Consider the following 18,571-nt stretch of genomic DNA (forward strand, 5'->3'; position numbering starts at 1 on the left):
CAACACCTGTCTCACTCAGCCTTGAAAACGAGACTCACGAGCACGCATAGATTCGAATTCGTTATGTAATTTTGCAGTGAAAACATGCACGTGCATATGGTCTCTGTAATCCCTACAAGTGTCTCAAGTTACTCTTGTAGAATTGTATTTCGTGTTGGATCGCGTATCTGCTGACTGACAGAAATTTGATCGGACAAGATTTAGCCTAGTTCTGTATGGCTAAATATGTTACCACAATTGGTCAACGTATGAGCGTGGTCGTATCTTCTTACTACATTAGGCTATAGGCTAGGTTCGTTATACTATGCTGGTGTAATGATTAACTCATAAACTGACCAAGATTTTTTTTTAAATTAAAAAAGACTAGACATAGCCTCGACCTAAATGCTGCATTGTGAACATTTTACATAAACTGCTAGTGCCTTTTTCTTTACATTCAATTAGTATCTTAGAGTATAGAAATATATCTGCAGATTTGCTGAGATAGGGGTTCAGGGGTTTTACGCACCCGAATTTACCAGACACCAATCGATTGGCCAATGAGGAAATTTGGCATTATATAATGCACTAGTGTTCTGTTCACTGTGAACTTTGTCCGACAGTATACGAAACGGTTATGTCATCTTTTCATTTCAAGGCACGAGGCACCACCCCTCCTTCCTCTTCTAAAAGTTTAACTTTGTGTGGGCGACCGCCAGGTTCAGGGTCGTTAAAGGGGCGTCGCTGGTATCGACAGTACCTTCTTGAGTAGGCGTAAAACAACAACCTGGGTCAAACTATATTGGTTTAAATTGACATCAGTCAAGTTCCTGTATAGCAATTGGCCATTCTGTCTTGCTTCTGTTTCAACGAACTGCAGTGTAGCGCGGTGCTCTGTGGGCTATACGCAGGACTTTTCCAGGCTGTGCAGGGCTGCTGTGGCAAGAGGCTGTGTCGCATTTTAGTAGTTTAGTTCGGACATTGCCAAGTAAAACGACATCTGCGAGCGGTTTTGCAATATCGTTGGGGAAAGTTGGGGACCTTTAAATTCGCAAAAGTCAGTTTGTAAGAAACTTTCCAAAAAGTTGCGAATATGGATGAGCACGTTTCATCAACAACCGCTAACAACGAGGAGGAACTCGACAAACTCGTGCCAGAGCTTGGGGCAGAAGACACGGGGGTCCAAGAAAATAACGAGGCCCTGGCTAAAAACTCTGTAGACGATGATGAGGATATACTAGATCTAATCGGCGAAGAAAAGGATGATAAGCACATAGCTGAGGAGGATCCGCCGGAATCTTCATCTTCTGGCCCCGAGCCCCAACCAGCCACAGAGCCAGAGGCACCTCTAACTACTGACAGCGCTGTTGCAGAATCCACGGAGGAGCCAACAAAGGTTGACACTGAAGACAAAACTCCCGAACCAGAAAAAGAAGAAATAATTGACGAGCCGACAACGGAAGACAAAATCCTTCAGCCTGAAACAGAAGATAACATTGTTAAACCTGAAATTGAAAGTACAGCTGTCCTGCCTGAAACAGAAGATTCAGTTCACGGACCAGATGCACCCATAGAGGCACCTGTGAGTCTGGAGAAAGAGTCACATTCGTCGGAGTCGGCAGCACCTCGTAAGTAGCGATCATATTTTATTTGAAAGGAAGGTACCTTGGTTAATGCTAGCCAATTGGCGGATAGGTTAAGACTGTCATTACAACGTGTAAAAAGAATACGATAGCACCAAGCTGAAGGTTTGTCCACCTTCGCAAACTGGAGACATGTATGTACTAATTACAGCTAACAATGAATGCGCCAACGTTGGTCAGCTATGTTGAAAATATTGCTGGGGGATAGCAATTATTTGGTGGTGGTAGCGGTAGATAATTCTGATAAATTAATTTTACGTTGATGTTATTGTGAATATAGCCTAGCATTTTCGTGGTCATGACGGCAAGCGAATATTGGTAAGCATGCCAAAGCTTTGGGCATTAGGATTTGGCCGAATAACGTTTGTGTATCGTTAGCTGGCCGGCTCTCACAACGTGGCCCACTTGTTTCGTTCGTGCATCAGGAGGCGAATGTAATCCACAATGCAATGGAGTATTTTAATAGGTTTGCATAAATAATTAACGTTATATCGTTAACATCGTTGGTCAACAAGCTAGTTCTAAGTAGTTGTTTAGAAAACGAGCTAGTGAGCCATCATGAAATTGACTGGTCTCAAGGCAAGTAGCTAGCTAAAACTGCAAAGATAATGTAACGTTAAGCCACTGATCTAAACAAGAACATTGCTTGTCGGTTTCATGTAACGTCAGACTAACGTAGCTCCTTATTTGGAGTCATGTGTTGGATCTAGAGATAACGATAGCTAGTGATAAATGACTAATTATCCTAGCGAGGTTACTGTAGCTAATGCGCTAAATTGCCTAACAGCTAGGTAGCTATCCAGGTTAGCCGCCAGCTCATGCACCTTGCTTGGGAACGCCAGAACAAAAGACTAGTCTTTACCATAGGCTAACGTTAGCTTTCTAAAAATCTGTCCGATAAGACTGTTTGTCGGCCACATTTATGAAAAGGGAATAGTTAACCAACAGATCATAGTCTGAGCTATTTGCTGTTGTGTAACGTTAGCTAAGCATTTTAATGTTGTATATTGTAGAAAACAGTGATTCATCAGTTGAACAAGCATTGAGTCTGTCTAAAGCTTTGATTATTTTATGTTTTTTTTAAAAAACATGCTCTGTTTTAATAGTCCATCAGTTATTTATATTAAAAACGCGCGGTCAGGCGATCCAAACGAAATTACAATTATTAAATAATTGGCTTGGTGCCTAAACTAATCTTATTTGAACTTGTGAATATTTATGTTCTTAATGACCGTGGATTCACCAGACGGATTGGGAGGGGCAAGTTCAAACAAACCTTGACCGACGGTCTAAAAATCACGCCGGAAGGACCAATTGTCGCAATTTGACCAATCTGCGTTAGCCCCATATTTGTGGAGGAGGGCCTTGTGCTATTTCTGGTATTGTTATTTGCGAGGGTGGGGTATGTTGGGCGTTCGTGAGTTGGCCAGAGCGCAACGAGAAAACCAGACTTCTGTAGCCTACAGAAACGTCTTGTGCACTGGCGTTAAAATGCTGCCGTTATAATTGTCCCGATTATGGATTGGAAAGCGAACTCATGAAGGACAGTGCAAGAACCAAAGGTTTAAAGGTGGTGACTGAGCGTAAAACTTCTGTTAGCCCCCGAGTCTCCAGAAAAAGTCGCTCTGTTTTAAGATCTCATATGTGAACAGAATGTTCCTGGCTGACAATCACTACTGGTAATTGAAAACAAGGGAATTCTAGAACACTGAGTGAATTAAAAAAAAAAAACAAAAAAAACTCAGAAAACCTGCTATTCAGAGGGTCACAGGTCGAGAACTGCATAATGATTAAAATAAAATTCTGGCTTCATTGACAGCATGGTAGCAGAGAAGTGTTTCGTTGGTTTGTAATTTTATATTCATATGGTAAGGGTCAACTTTAAAAAAAATCAATTCCCCAAGCTAATATTACAGTTTATAAGTTTTGTATTTTGAAAGATGATATCAAATGAACCTATATCAAATTCGCATCTGATCTGATTTAAAATTCTGATCAAAATGAGGGTGACAAAGCAGAAAGCCATTATCGACCCAGAAAGAGTACAGGGAGGCAAAATATTCCTGTGGCTGAAATTCCTCAGTGATTGAGACTGGATGGTGGAGAGAAAAGAGCCAAAAGTGAATGTATCCGATTGGATTTTCTCAGTGTCCACAGAGAAATGATCAATTGCTGTTATTCAGCTTGGTGTTTCAGATGTTTCATAGAGGCTTATAGCTGAGATACAGGTTCATGAGGACTTCTGGCGATTGTGTGGACTACATAAGTATTGTCCAATTCAGTAGATTTGCTTGAAGAATTACAAAAGCTGCAATTGCAGTTAACTTTTATCATATTGATTTCCCAATGTAAAATGTATTTTCACAGTTTGGAAATGCAACTTGCTTTAAAATCTTAGATTATGCTGCAGGCTTACTGGGGTGGGGAAAAAAAATCACATTGCAGTAAAAATAATTTTCTTTTTGGTTCCCTAATTGTGACGTCAAGTTTGGTGGTTTGCTCGTTTACTCCGTCTCTAAGGACCGGTCACATTGACCGCATAACTCTCTAACCGGTCATCGCTTTCCTCGCATGAGTACTGGGCACCATGACAGCTGGTGGCATGACAACCGCCATCTTGGAAGCTGTCCAAGACTGGGCAGAGCAGCTTGTGACGGGCGGGGCCGAGAGCTGGCGGTGAAAGGCGGCTTGTTCTTGTCTGCGCTGTCGAGCAGCGAGCCGCACCACTCTTTAAATGACTAAAAAGGTTTAGCATGAAGTCAAAACAGGCCTCAGGCATTTCCTGTATTGCGGTATGACGTTACAGAAATTGAGCTGGACTGCACGTCCCTCCTGAAAACTGTAAAGTATTGTTTTGTAGGTAGGTTTTATTTAGTACTTCCTAAGCCCACCCTCTGTAGCACCTCGAGCATCCACGGTCATGCTTTGTAATGGAGTAATCGGATACTCTAATAGTCTAATCTTTTGAGTGCCCTGTCATCCTTTAGAATTGCTTTGTGGTCAGAGGAAACCCTTTTTTGCCTAGTTTATATGAAACCACCATGTGGAGGTAAAGGGTGGAGTTCCCTTGACCAAACCGTATGGATTCTCACGCTGCTACCATTTATAAATGAGACCCTGATAAACTGCCTGTATCAGTTTTTGGTGCTAGGATGATGCAATCAGGCAGTTGGCAGTGCTGCCTCAGTTCAAGGTTGTTTTCCCTTTGTCTTCACTGAAAGTGCCTTCTGTTTTGCATGTTAAAGCCCAAAGCGTTAGCAGTTATTCTGTAGGTGGATAAAATGTAAATTCTACTGCCGTAGCTTCTTTCAGTTCTGGCCGTATCAGGTAGGATCCATATGAGTCAGTGCTGTTGCGTGTTTTCCTGTGGTTTCAGATATGATATGACTCGGGTGCTTACTTACCTGACTGCTTAGCATGCCTACATAAGCTAATGCTGTTAATCTTTGTGCATGCATAGGCAATTTAGTACTGGGTGACTAGATTTGTTTAGGGCCTGGGTTTTCAACAGGGGGCCCTTGAAGGTACTGTAGGGGGTCCCTGGCCAGACCTAAGTCTTGATATGCAATGGCTATATAGATTTGGGAAAATATTACAAAATATAAAATTATAATTAAAAAAATATATCCTTTTTCACTTATGATGGGAGTGCCCTGGCAGGACTCTATGCTAACATTTTTCCAAGGAGTCAAACATATTATGAGCCCGCTAATGCATCCCAATTAGTAGATGTGCTCCTGAATTATTTTAGCAGTTGGCACACATCAAATGCAAAGCAAGTGCTCATAAAATGGGAGCACCATAGAGCCCTGTGGCAGTCCCTGGATCAGAGAAAAGGCTGAGAAACCCCCTGTTATATGGTGCCTGGAACAAAAAAAAAACTTGCAAAAAAAAAAAAAAGGGGGGGTTAGAATGCAGAGAAGTGCAGTGGAAGACGATCAGGCTTTGATCTGGAGGATTGTGGCTTGTGTTGTGGCCGTTGTGTTCCCATTGCCCCCTTTACAGTCGTGAATAAAGTTGCATATTGAATGCTATTCAGGTTGAGTGCCTCAAGAGTACAGTAGCCTCACAGGGGAATTGAACCCACAACCTTGAAGTTACAAGCCTAGTTCCCTAACCATTATGCTATGCTGCCACCCTAGTACAAAGCGCATTTGTGTCTTTTGGGAATTCAGTGTGGCAGTTGTTTGGCTTTGAAACCTCAGCAGCTGTAAACCAACTGTGTTTGTCCATTGTCTGAAGCCAATGAAAGAATATTGTTCCTCCTGTTTTTCCATTCTTTTCTCTCTTTTTTTGTTTGTTTCCTTCTTGTTTTTTCTTCCTCTTATAACCCGTGCAGTGAAGCCTGGTTTCAGTCAGGCGTTGTATTCACAGCGGCACTTTTGCAAGCGTAGCTACGTGGGGCCGCTGTTCAGTGCCTTAGGCCTGGCGCCGTTCCCCAGTTTGCTGGCAGATGTATTTTTCATGGATTTAAATATGTTGAGAATATTTCAAGTCTGTCATTTTCATCGGAGGGGGGTGTGGCACATTCACACTGTAGATCTGTGTGAAGAGTCTTCCACCCCGCAGGTCTGAAACCCCACATGTTCTGACTGCCAGCTGCTTTTTCTCACGACGGTACATTTTGATGTTGTTCATCTCGCGTTTGGCGTGTTTTTCCAGGCATTTTCTTTGGCTTTGCGCGAGCCAGCACTGTGCAAATGAACATTAGAGAATGCCTCACACTGGATGGTTTAGACGCCCAAAATCATGTAAACTTGGAGGTGGGTTTGGTATTGAAAGTCCTCAGACTGTATTCATACGGTGTGGTTGTGATGGTAATTTCTCATCATGCAGTCCCTGCACCGTTTTGCCAGCTGCAGTTGGTAAGAGTGTGGCAGCTACCTGTAGCTATAGCCAGAGTCTCACCACTGAAGATAAACTCCCAAACAACTTTGTACCATACGGACAATTGATGGAGCTTTTGATTATTCAGTGATATGGAGTGAAACGCTAATAACTATGTAGCCAGTATTGTTGATAAGTGCTACAGATAATTGCTTACTTACCGGGCGGACAAAGTGGAGAAGCACCTTGTTTTCAGCTTTGACCTTTCAGTCATGGTAGTAAATCTAATGTTTGCCACTCATGGTAATAATTCCACCATTTTGTCGGCAATAACCTGCGTGTGGAGCGAGCGAATCACAGTCAGTCCAGCTGTAGTATTTTAATCGAATGGAACGGTGATGACCGGAGTTCCTTTTGGCCATTGACAGCGGCTGTATGTAGCAGAATGGCTTTGGAGCCCCTCTCCTGTTGTGAGCTTGTGGCTGAAAAATTTGTAGGTCTGTCATAGAGAGGTCAGGAGATGGCTGAACCAATGATGATGCAGTGCAACTGTGATGTCACTACAATCTTTTAAAAAAAAAAAAAAAAAAAGATCAGAACATGTAGGCCATGTATGTTCAGAATAGGATGTAGGTGTTTGGAAATGGCTGAGGTGAGAGCCTACTACTCAATGAGAGGCTACAGCTGTTGACAAAGGATCTGAGTGTTACTTGCATCTAAAGGGCTATGGTGTTGAACTGATTATTTGATCCAGGTCTGGTTGACAGCTGTGTGTGCATTTGAAATTCTACTAATCGGAGACTGGCGTTGATTTTGAATTTCTGCATTTGTGGACATAACCTTTTGAGTCATGCTTTCAATGTAAGGTGCTGGACCATTTGTAGAACGTGCTCTATCCATTGTTTGTTCCTAGCTTAATATGCATCTGACTTTTTTGTTCACAGGTTTATTGCTCCAAAACTGGAACATAGACAGCAGAGGTAATTGGTCTTAGAAGTGTCTCTACTCCAGAAAAATCACCAGCCAAAGCTTTGGCATTGAAATTGAGGCAAATCACCAGTCAAAAAATTTGGTCAGGTCTTTAGTCCAGACATCTAATCAACCGAAGACTTTAGTCACATCTTTAACCATGAAAACTCATCAACTAAAGATCTTTGTCACATCTCTAATAAAACGATAATCATCCACAAATTTACATTGCTCTGACTGAAATCGCTAACTTAAAATAATTTAATGGACCATATAGTTTACAAATGTTAAATGTTTGGCACATCTACAGACTATTTTACTGTGATTATTTAAAATAACTAATGAAAAAAATGAGTCCGAAATTATATAATGATAATATTGATTCGTATTTTAATCATATTTTATTTCTTCCTCTGGTTCTTTTTAATGTTGCTAGTAAATTTGTTGTGTTTAACAGGTGACATTGACAGGTTGAAAGCATCAGAATATTAGTATGTAATGTAGTGAAGTATGATCATTATGGATTTATATCGGGGCTAATTCTGTTCAAAACGTCTCCAGGCTGTAACTGCACTGATGTCAGGTAATGCGCATTACATGTTGAAAGTATACCCTAAAAGGCCTCTTACCAAATGCAGTTAATTCAAGTTGCAGTGCTCACATTGTGAGTAGTATCTGGGCTTGTCACATTTGTCCGGTATTCAAAAAAATTTGAGCACCTGGAAATGGATATCATACCGCATACTGCTGTGCTAACACAGCTGTAGAAGATGGCGGCACAGTCAAATGAACTGGCATGTCAAAACATTCAAAGCAGTTTGCTGAGAAACGGGCCGCAACATTCACTTCAAAAGAAGCCACAGTTCTTGCAACCAAAATTATTGGAACACCAACGCGACACTGCATTGGTACTCGGGGAGTATTTGGACAAAGGTTAAAAAATTGTTCCAAATATTGCGCGGAACGCAAAACTGTACTTGTCTGTTCCTACAAACCCTGTCTATGTGGAAAGATGCATCTTGTCTTATGGACATGTTTACACTAAACACCGCCAAAGAATGACAGATGAGACTTAAGCTTAAAACTTAAACCACAATCAAATTAAGTTTACGTCATTTTTTTAATGTAATTTAAGTTAATTTGTTTTAGCCTTTTTAAAAAAAAAAAATCATTTAAAGCCTACACTTAAAACAATTTCTTTGTTATGATTAGTCTTATTTAACAGTTTTTGTGGAGGCTATCATTGTATTAAGTCTGTTTTCAATTGATTACAAAAAAGAAAGAAAGAAAGAAAAAACAAACTCCTCACGACAATAAAAAATCTCTGCAATTCTGTGCACTGAAAGCAGCACATGACAGTCTGGAACATTGCGGTCAGTCAATGTTTGTGCTTAATTAGTGGCAATTGACACAGGTTACTGGGGAGAGGCAGTGTGATAATTGACTGACAGTTTGCTGTATTGACCTCTTGCTGAAGGATGACTGAATTGCCTTGGAGAAAACTTCCCAAGATAAGCTGGTGTCCCTACTTATACAGTTTCTCAGAATTGAATGAAGGGTCTGACAGCTGACTGTGTGGTTGGGTTGCAGAAACACTGTGCGCTTGTGCTGTGCTTTTCTTTCTGGACCGGCTGGCCCTCGGGAAATCGACTGAGCTGCTCTTCTCTCTTATTATTTCAGACGAACCCATAATTTCCTCCTCTGCTTCATCTCAACCTCAGTCACTTTCTTCTTCAGGCAAGTTCTCTCTGCTGTCTCTGTCTTGCTTGTTCCCTTTCATTTCCTGCCTGTCTGGATTGTTTGTCCTTGCATTGCGCATCTTCTCTTTTGGCAAGCGTTTGTTGAGTGTAAATTAGATTATGTAATGAAAGTGTTCTCTTTTTTTCTTTTTTACATGTGTTTGTGTCTGTACTCTGACTTCTTCCTCCCTCCATTCAGTGCTATGTTAGTGTTCCTATTTGTGTAGCGTTCAATCAACAGAAAATAGATCTAATTAAGACTGTTGTTAGTAAAGTATGATTTGCTTGTATTTTTTTTGTTCTGGTGGTTCCCCTCACTGATTGTAAGACTTTTTTTCAACCATAATTTAAACATTCTTCTGCCGGTTGTGTTTTTCAGACCTTCATAGGCTTAATCTTAAGTGCAGATGCTAACATGATCGATACATTGACGATTATAAGATACATTTCTTAACCATAATTTTTAAACATTTAGACTTACATTAAGTTGTATTTATATCACTGAGGGTACTACCAAACTGAGCATGATGACTGGCATGACCCCCCCCCCCCCCCAATTTTCCCCCAAGCATTTTTGAGTCCAGTGTCTCAATGTGCAGGGGGATGAATGTAACCACAGTAGTACAAATTTATGTCACCTGAACTTGTGCACCACCCTCTTTCCCCCCTGTCCTCTTTCTCCTGACTCTTAAGTAACTTTCTCTGTCCAAAAAAAACCCAGTCAACCCCCTTAATTTCTGTGCAATTGAGCACCTGCTAAGTGCTGGCTATTCAGCCCCGGCAAAGATTAGTCCAGGACGTGCCTTTGAGCGCCAAAGTGAACATGCCCAAGTGTAAAACAAAGGCTGATAATCCTAATGCCAAATTGGGCCTCGGCACGATTGCTCTATTCCCTCAAAACGGATAAACGAAGAGGGCATGAAGGCTGCCTGTCAAGTAAGATGTGGTCAGACCTTGAGTTCCCTTTTGACTGTGGAGATTGACTGAGGGTAGTTACAGCAAAGTTTTAGGTGTCATAAAGTTGAAGGAATTATGTCTTCATGTGCAGAGCAATAGGCAGGTTTGATTAAGAACCTGGAGAGTCCCCTGGACCTTCTGCAACTCTTGTCAACTAACAGTCCAGCGACCATTACTGACCTATACACTGCACGTGCCTCCTTTAACTCAACAGCAAACGTGGATGCTCCACACCTTCAGTCGCAAGACAACGTAAAAGATATGGATGAAGCATCAAAAGACTTGTTTTCTTCAAAGGCATCTTGGTATGAAACCAACATGCTCTCAAGCAAAGCAGGTGCCGAAGATGACTTTCTATTTGAGAGGAAGCCATCTGCGTCTCCAAATAATCCTTTCCAGAGCTTTGCCCCCATAGGTGATTCTAGTAGCGACTTTGCCCTTCCTGGGGAGGCTGTGTTTGACAGCAGGGCTGGAAAAATGTCTGAAAGTCCTACACCAGACTTGGTGCAATATGCTCATGACGGTGAATCGCAAGGGACCACTTCAACTAAGCACAGAGAAGAACCCCTTGTTGACCTGGTGCATAAAGTTTCAGATGCAGTCGTGGAACCGTCCGACCCTTTGATGAACCTCCCAACAGCCGCTCAGGAGTCTGACAAATCTTCAACACCTTCCTCTCTGCCAGATATCTTAAAGTTGTCTCCTCTGAACCCTGACAAAGATGATTCGGGTTCGTCGGAAGGCAGTTCTGACTGTGAACGTAGTCCCATCCGGGGGCTTCAGAGTGCCTCTCATTCGGCCTTGAATGCGTTCACCTTCGACTCCAAGGCCCTGCTCCTGAAGGAAATGGCTGAGGAGACAGAAGCCCGGGCCGCTGAGAAGAGGAAGCAAGATGGAGCATCGGCCCACGAGCAGAGCTTTGGCACGTTTGATCTTTTAAAGGAAGCTGAGACCACCTCCAAGGTTCAAGGTCTCCAGTCAATGATGGAGGAGGAAGAAAAAGACTGGATGTTCTCCAGCAAAGAATCTGTGAAATTACCAGACAGGTCAGGGTCTCCCAGCCACCCATCCTCCATGAATCTGCCGCCAAGCCCTCCTTCTAAAAACGTTGTGCCCGAGGAATCGGACTCTGAAAGCCCCATAACCGATTCTCTGTCTCCAGTCTTGGATGCGATGGCGAAGAATCCAGAGAGCTTTCAAGTAGAGGTTGAGAGCAGGTGTGTGAAGGATTCCAAAGTGACACTTGAGAAGGAGGTTAAGGGACTGTTTGGAGAGGAACCCGAGGCGCATGAAGAGGTGTCTGAGCACGAGGTCTCCTCGGAGGAGTTTGAATTTGTAGAGAGACCTCCCAAGGGCGTGATCGATGAGTTCTTAGAAACCCTAGATAACTCCAAGCTTGCAAAGGCACCGGAAAGAGGTGTGGAGTACGACTTACCAACCTTTGGCCAGAGCAAGCTGTTTGCAGAGTTTGAGGAAGTTGGCTCGTCTCCAATGTCCTACGACTTCTTAAGCCAGCCTACATCCAAAGCAGACCTGGAAACGCCGGATGTTCCTTCGGAGAGTCTTGAGCGCAATGTCCAGAAGATCACCGCGCTCTCGCGTGGCCCCCTCAGCCGCCCTACCCCAGAAGAGCTGCCAAAGCCCACGGCCCCATGGGACGCAAAGGAGGATGGGATGCCCAGTGCGCCGGCCCGGCCCGAAGCTCCAAAACCTGCCAGGTTGCCAAATCTGAGCGCAGAAGCAGGTAATTTCAGCACAAGTCCGTGCTGCGGCAGATCGCGGCCCAGATCACCTCAGGAACATTTATTCACCATTCATTTGCTTCTCCATTTTTTTCCATCCTTTTTGATCATTTTCTTGATCCAATCATTCTTTCATCTCTTGAATTCCTGTTCTTCCCCAATATCGTTCTTTTCGTTTTCGTTTGTTTGTTAACTGTTGCTTTGCTTTTTCTGCGAATGTGTGTTTGTGTGCGGGTGTGTGCATGTGTACGAGTAGTGTTTAGATGCACATTTGCATTTCTGTTCATCCCAGTCACTGGATCACATTTTTCACCCATCATACCTTTTCATTATTTTTTTTTGTTTGCTTTGTGATAGGGATTCGGTAAGTACTGAAGAGCTTAGCTTTGTTGTCACAAAAAGATTGATTTAATGAAAACATCAAGGGCCTCGTGGTCTATTGCTAGTCTTGTTTATGTAACATTTAATATTTTAAATACAGTTTTGTTTAATAATGGTACAGGTAAGTTTTTTTTTTCTTTTACATGGGAGGGGGGTAGTTTTTTAAAATAATATGTATACTTGCATAGCTTATACAAAAGGAAAAATCAAAAAATGAGCACCGTATTCTCGAGTATTATATGCTGTATTTGTCTGTAAATGATCTCTTTATTGCACACGGTTGTAGTGCTGTGGAATGGAAGTCCTGGAAGGAGACCCCCGGCGGTAGGCTTGTTTTTAAATGTTTTTGCATTCAACTGTAATGGGCTGAATCAAATGCAAGGACTTCACTATTGAAGATCAGTCTAAAGTGCTGGCCAATCAGGTCTTGGTGCAGTTTAAAGTTTGAACCTGTTTATGATCTAACGAAGGTTATGAGCTGCAAAAGAAACACTAGCAGTGTTGCAACAAGGATTTGCCTATTGGTAGCACAACAGGCTGGCTAGCCGCTACCTCCTATGCTACATTACTGTCTGTATGGCTGTCTAATCTGTGCTAACACCAGCGCATATGCTCCCACGCCCACTGCCTGTCTTTTGGCACCGTATTCATAGAAACAAATTAACCACCTCTTCCTGTCTGCGGATTAAGTTGAGTGGTATGTGACCTGTAGTGGAGGAAGTCGTTGTATGAGATTGTGTCACCCGGCACCCACCAGTGCACAACCAGCTCGGAGGAGACCCAGCCTTTATAATTTTTTTTAAATGCTGTTTTTCATGAGTTTACTCCAACATGCTTGTGGCCTTCCGGGACACCGTGAGACTTGGGGAAATTTTGAGTTTGTGTCCGTCGGTTTTTTTGTTGTACTTTTTTTTGGGGATGTGTAGCACGCTCCGTGGGGTGGCCAACTCTCTGGACGTACACGTCCCTCCCGTGTGAGCGGTGGTTCGATGCCCTGCCATGACACCCTCCGAGCTATGATCCCTTCTCTGTCCATTACCCTCTCTGCTTCACACCTGTCAGATTAAAGTAAAAAACACAAAAGCAGGGCAGCAATGCATCCCATAATTCACCAGCCATTTTCACAGTTTTACCGGACAGTTATTTAGAATAGAATCGGACTTTCAAGTGATGGGTAGTTGCCAAAGTGTCTGGTAGACACGACAAACTTGCCGACCACAGATAAAATTTACCAGCAGTGTGGCTGGTCGCTGGTGTTTATTTCCCTCCCTTAATTGCTAATGTGTAAATGTTTTAAGTATAAATAAAACGCTTGGCAAAAGGACATAGTCTAAACATTGCTCCTGCTCCGTGAGTGGTATGTTTGGCGATTTTAGCGGTGTTGTGGGGGGGAGGCGGTGGCGGGCGGGGGGGGGGGAGTTCTCACTCCCATCCCCTCCCTCGGGTCTCTCCTGTTCAGGGTGTACTGTAACTGGAGAAGGGGTCGAGAGTGTTGGAGTTCACAGTGCAGTTATTACGAACCTGTTCTCTCTACAGGGGGAGGGTACCTGCAGAGGAAACGTGAGAAATTTCCACAGAGTCATGTTGCAACACGGACCCATCGAACGCAGATAACTTATCTAATGCGTTGCTTCACTTGTTCTACAATGACAAGCTTTAAAATTCTTTTTTTTTTTTTTTTTTAAACCACACAGTCCACCTCTGGAAGCCTCATCCCTTGTCATACCTCACAGGCAGTACACGGTAACCTGAGATCGCTGGCAGTTTTTCTTGGGGCTGCGCTGTGACTTACACGTATGCCGCACCGTCGGGTGCCGTTAGCTTGACTGTCCTGTTTTCCCATGCAAAACATGTGACCCTTGTCCCCCATTCAGGCTATCTGCTAACACGTCAGCTCCTGCTAGCTGACAGAACAGAAGAACGTGTTTCTGATAACCAAGTTTTTTTTTTTTCTTTTTTCTTTTCCCCCCAACGTGTTCCTCATCAGCGCTTATTGAGAACGTACCATGAAACTACAAATAATTTTTTGCAGCTTTGAGGATTTGGTTGTTCTAGAAAACCTGTGTGAGGACACAGTCACATTATGGTCAGGGTGTTGTATTTGGCTCATTCTATGAATGGGGCAATGCTTTGTTCCTGGAGTGGGCTGGCCCAAGGTAATTGGTGTCAGTTGGGCGCCATCTAGTGGTAGTTGCACACAACTATCCTTTCTTGTTTTTCTCTGGGAGAAGGATAGAAAAAAATAATTTCTGTATTTCTGTAAATGGCTATTATGAGTTTGGGCATGAATTCAAACTTTATGCATTCGGTCACATCATATGCATGGTGAACTGAAGGTGTTGAGCTAGAAATTTCTTCAGTTTCTTTTCCAACCAATCACACGGTAACATATTTTTGATTGGTATGCCATCTGGCAATCTTTGTCTTTGGCAAGACATACCCTACAAATATATAGCACTGAGAGTTTGGTAATTTTTTGAGTCCTGTTGATGTGTTGAGGATACATTCAGCTACTGTTGGCCAGTGGTTGGGTGGTACTCCTGCCATTTTACATGCCCAAATTAGGCTTTTAATGATAACAATTTAGCAGTGTGATTTAACTGCACACACGACCAGTAAAGTACATCAGTGGAGTAAATGGAGCCTAATAAATGTCAAGAAAATCCACTAATTAACTCAAAAGAAAAATGAACAAATATTTTCTCTGTTGATGTGTATATGATGTCCTAGTGCAGGGGTAGGTAACCCAGGTACTGGAGTGACATTCCTGGTTTTTTGGTCCATCCAAATGTATATCTCCATAATTAGGTTAATTATTAAGCTGAATGAATGCAGGTGACCATGTGTTGGAGGTACTCGGGGTTTTGCCATTCCTGTTCTTCATAATCAAACTCCTGCATTCAAGCTTGGATTCAACAAAAGCCAGAAACAAACCAGGCAGGGAGACCATGGAATTGGAGAACGTGGATCTGCCTTACAGCTTCATGTTTAAAAATGCGAGCAATTTTACACTCCAAAGCTAGTTAATCTGAGGCTTAACTACAGCTGTCGGTCAAGTGACCGCCGTTGTGACAGTTTTAGTGAGCAAGATTAAGCTGTTTAAGAGTAAGCTAGAGCATCCGTTCCCCTGTGCACCTTCCGTTTGGCTCTCATTTCAAGATCAAGATTAACTTCATTGTCCGACAAAGTGGAAAATTTGGCTTGGGCTTTCACCCATGCAGCAGCTGTAAAAGACAAACATTCCAGATACAAAAAACGTACAAAGATGTTAGTGAATGAAAAACATACCGCAAGGTTCCTAAAAGCAATCTATAGACAAACAGAAAAACAAACACATCAACAATGAAAAGCAAAGATCTGCACAAATCCCTTTAATAAAAACAAAGATCCTCCAGTGTCCATCCTGGCCTCGTCCTTTTCTATTTAAAAGTTTTATTGACACAGGGATAAATTAATTTTTAAACCTATTTAATCTGCATTTGAGAAGGAGCTGAGGTTATTTTTTTTTTTTACGGAAAGAGCTGTTTAAAAAAAAAAAAAAAAATATTTAGCCATCACCAACAGTGCTGCAGGCACTTAGAGCCGCTGTGTCATCGTCCCTGTCTGCCACTGCTTTAATAACGCCCGTCGCCTGCGGCGCTGTGCATGCGCTCGGACCCACTGCGTCTCCGTCCCTGGCTGCTGCTGCTGCCAGAAACCAGTCAGCTGACCCCCCGCCCACGCCCCCACCCCCCCCCCCCCTTCGCTGCAGCCCCCTCTGCTCCCGCGACTGGAGCACCGCAGTCTCTGCACCGGGGAGCTCCACCGCCACCGTCCGCCTCGATCGCCCATCCCCGTGGGGCCGTGAGACAGTCGCGGCCCGTCCGTCCGTCCGTTTGTCCTCTCTCCCGCCCGCCCGCTCTGGAATGCCGAACTGATCCCGACAGCTGAGCAGGAAAAAGATGGACAACAAGCCTCCCAGACACTGGAGAGATCAGGGTACCTCGTCTGCCTTCTCGCCTATGGCACCGCTTGTAAAAAAAACCTTATTCATACTGGGCTGGGGAAGGGTGACAAGTTTGTTGTGTTCCAGATGGTTTGATGCCGTTACTTAGCGATAAACTCCAGATAAACTGTATTTACGGTTTGCGAGCGTTCAGTTTTAAAGGTTGGCTGGATCTTGGCTGAGGCAGGAGGGAACATCGTCTTTCACTGTGGACTGCGGTGTTTATGTGACCGCGGGGAGAATCTGCTGGCCACCGTGTTGCCTTTTCAGCTCCGGTTAAAGCTGGCACCACAGAGGGATTTTTTTTTACTCTATCTTTTAGGGGAAAATCGCTGTTTGTGAGCTGCTTGACCTTTGTACAGGGCTCTCCTGTATCTTGCTGTGCATAAGCACTCTGTCCAGGTACACTGGGAGCTGGTTAGGGTTGGGTCCAATGAGGCGTTGATTAATTTTCAGACTTGTTCACTCTAAGTGCTGAGGACGTGTTGTCTAATGTGTGCGATACACAACGAGAATGTTCCTCCAGCATCTAGGGAAGTCCAGGCCAGCAGGCACGAATTGGTTCATGTTTAGTCTTGAATTGCAATCTATAAACACTGTCTTGTTTATGCTAGGCAATTAAATAGTAATAATAATGGTTTGCCCTGATTGTTGAAATTAACCCTGCTGGTGTTGTATTTTCTGCTATCTCAGGTGAATCAAAAACACTTCAGCTAAAGATATCGTTCTACCAGTAGACGGTAACATAAGACCTGGGGAATGGGGAATGTTAGTGTAGAACCCTGTAAGGACCCCATTGCAACCAAGGGTCCACTTGTAGAAGATCTGTGTCAAGGATCAGCTGCCTTTCTGGTTACACAGAAAATTGTGGGAAAGGGGAAAACCAAGATGGCCGCTTTGAAAGTTGTGTCTAAAGACAGCTTGCTAGCTGTGACAGACAGACAGACAGACAGACAGACAGACAGACAGACAGACATGGAGAGAGTAAGAGAGAAATGGAGAGGCTACATGCATTCATCTGGAACCTAAGATGAAATGGTCAGGATGTGGAGTTGTGGACTGGACTGAACCGGCAAGGCAGAAATAATAATTTCCATGATATTTTCATATGCATGGGGGGAATTCTTCAGCTCGCATACTAGACCAGTAACAGGCCTCATGAACATTGAATCTTAACTAGATCTCTCCATGGGTTATAGAAACCCTTAGCACTCCCCAGTGTACAGGTTTAAGACACGTCGAAGTTAGGCGTGGTTCTTTTCTTGGAGAACGTTAAATTGGTGGTTACACAGTTTCTCATGATTTCTTCATTCAGGAAATAAACGTGAAATATGCAGCCAAATCATCGGGTACCTTCCTACTGAGCGCATAAACCCGTTCTACCTTCTACCTACCCATTCGTTCTGGAAGGTGTCCCCAGTTTTGTATTATTATTTTAGTTTATATGGCTTCATGTGTCTTTACCATTCCGTCAAAATCTTTTTCTAAGTGTTCGACCAAAATGGCACGTACTTTTGCCGTTACTGGATACTGAACCCTTGTTTCCTGAAACGTAATTCTGTCACATTTAACTTATTTTTCATCATAAGTGAATTATTTATTTGGCATGCACGTTGTTTTCCCATTTGCTGATGGTTTAAGATCAAAGAATAACGCGCTGCCCATGATTTTTAAAAGTTGGTGATTGATGCGCTTTAGCCTATTGTAGCGGACCGCAGTTTGTGTAATGTAGCCTAATACTGGATCCGCTATTTGATACAAGCCTACTCTTCCGCATAACGAAACGAGCATATTTTTATTGGCCAGTATTTTAGAGCGTTAACCCTATAATCTAGTAACAGCAGAGCCGAGAAATAGACGGGAAATTAGGAAGTATTGAACAGCGCTGCACTGAGTTGCGTAGCTATATCAGAAGACCTCCAATTGACCTAGCAGGAAGTGGAAAACCTCCGCCCTCTCTGTCTCAGCCGCGCTTGGAGCTGGTGCACGAAAACAGGCGCAAGATGGTTGCCAAGCTGGGTTAGTGCGATTATTTATTCCTTTGTTAGCCGCTGTAGTGCGGTTTTCTGCATCCTTCGGATTTATGTACGGTCGACGATTTTCTCGCTGTAGTCTGGGGATCTGACGACTGAATCTTTTCGTTCGCGGCGTTGCAATGGGCCGACTGTGGAGGCCCGTTTCTGTCAATGTGAATATCCATGTTGAGCGTGCTGTACGATAACCAGGACTTGCGATGACAACAGGAGACGAATGCGATTTATAGACCCTCTCTGCAGATATCTGATATATGACTTGTATCGCAAAGATATAATTCGAGAAAACGATTATAATTGGATGAAGATCAGTACC

General features: G+C 43.2%; 1 protein-coding gene across 8 annotated transcripts in view; it reads left to right on the top strand.

Moving 5' to 3' along the window:
- The first annotated feature begins 720 nt into the window (after positions 1 to 720).
- The window catches only part of LOC118217966 (reticulon-4-like), a 29,541-nt gene continuing 11,690 nt past the window's right edge, over positions 721 to 18,571 (top strand). Inside the window, exons 1-4 of one of the 8 annotated variants that reach the window (XM_035400224.1) lie at positions 721 to 1,607; positions 7,394 to 7,429; positions 9,099 to 9,155; positions 10,329 to 11,858. In XM_035400224.1, coding sequence (XP_035256115.1) covers positions 1,073 to 1,607; positions 7,394 to 7,429; positions 9,099 to 9,155; positions 10,329 to 11,858 — 2,158 coding nt within the window. In that variant the 5' untranslated portion in view covers positions 721 to 1,072. Of the gene's footprint in view, positions 1,608 to 7,393; positions 7,430 to 9,098; positions 9,156 to 10,328; positions 11,859 to 16,041; positions 16,216 to 18,049; positions 18,242 to 18,571 lie in introns of those variants that run through there. The other 7 variants (XM_035400225.1, XM_035400226.1, XM_035400228.1 and 4 more) reach the window with 7 other exon arrangements.

The sequence above is a fragment of the Anguilla anguilla genome, chromosome 18 (assembly GCF_013347855.1).
Source record: "Anguilla anguilla isolate fAngAng1 chromosome 18, fAngAng1.pri, whole genome shotgun sequence".
NCBI lineage: Eukaryota > Metazoa > Chordata > Actinopteri > Anguilliformes > Anguillidae > Anguilla > Anguilla anguilla.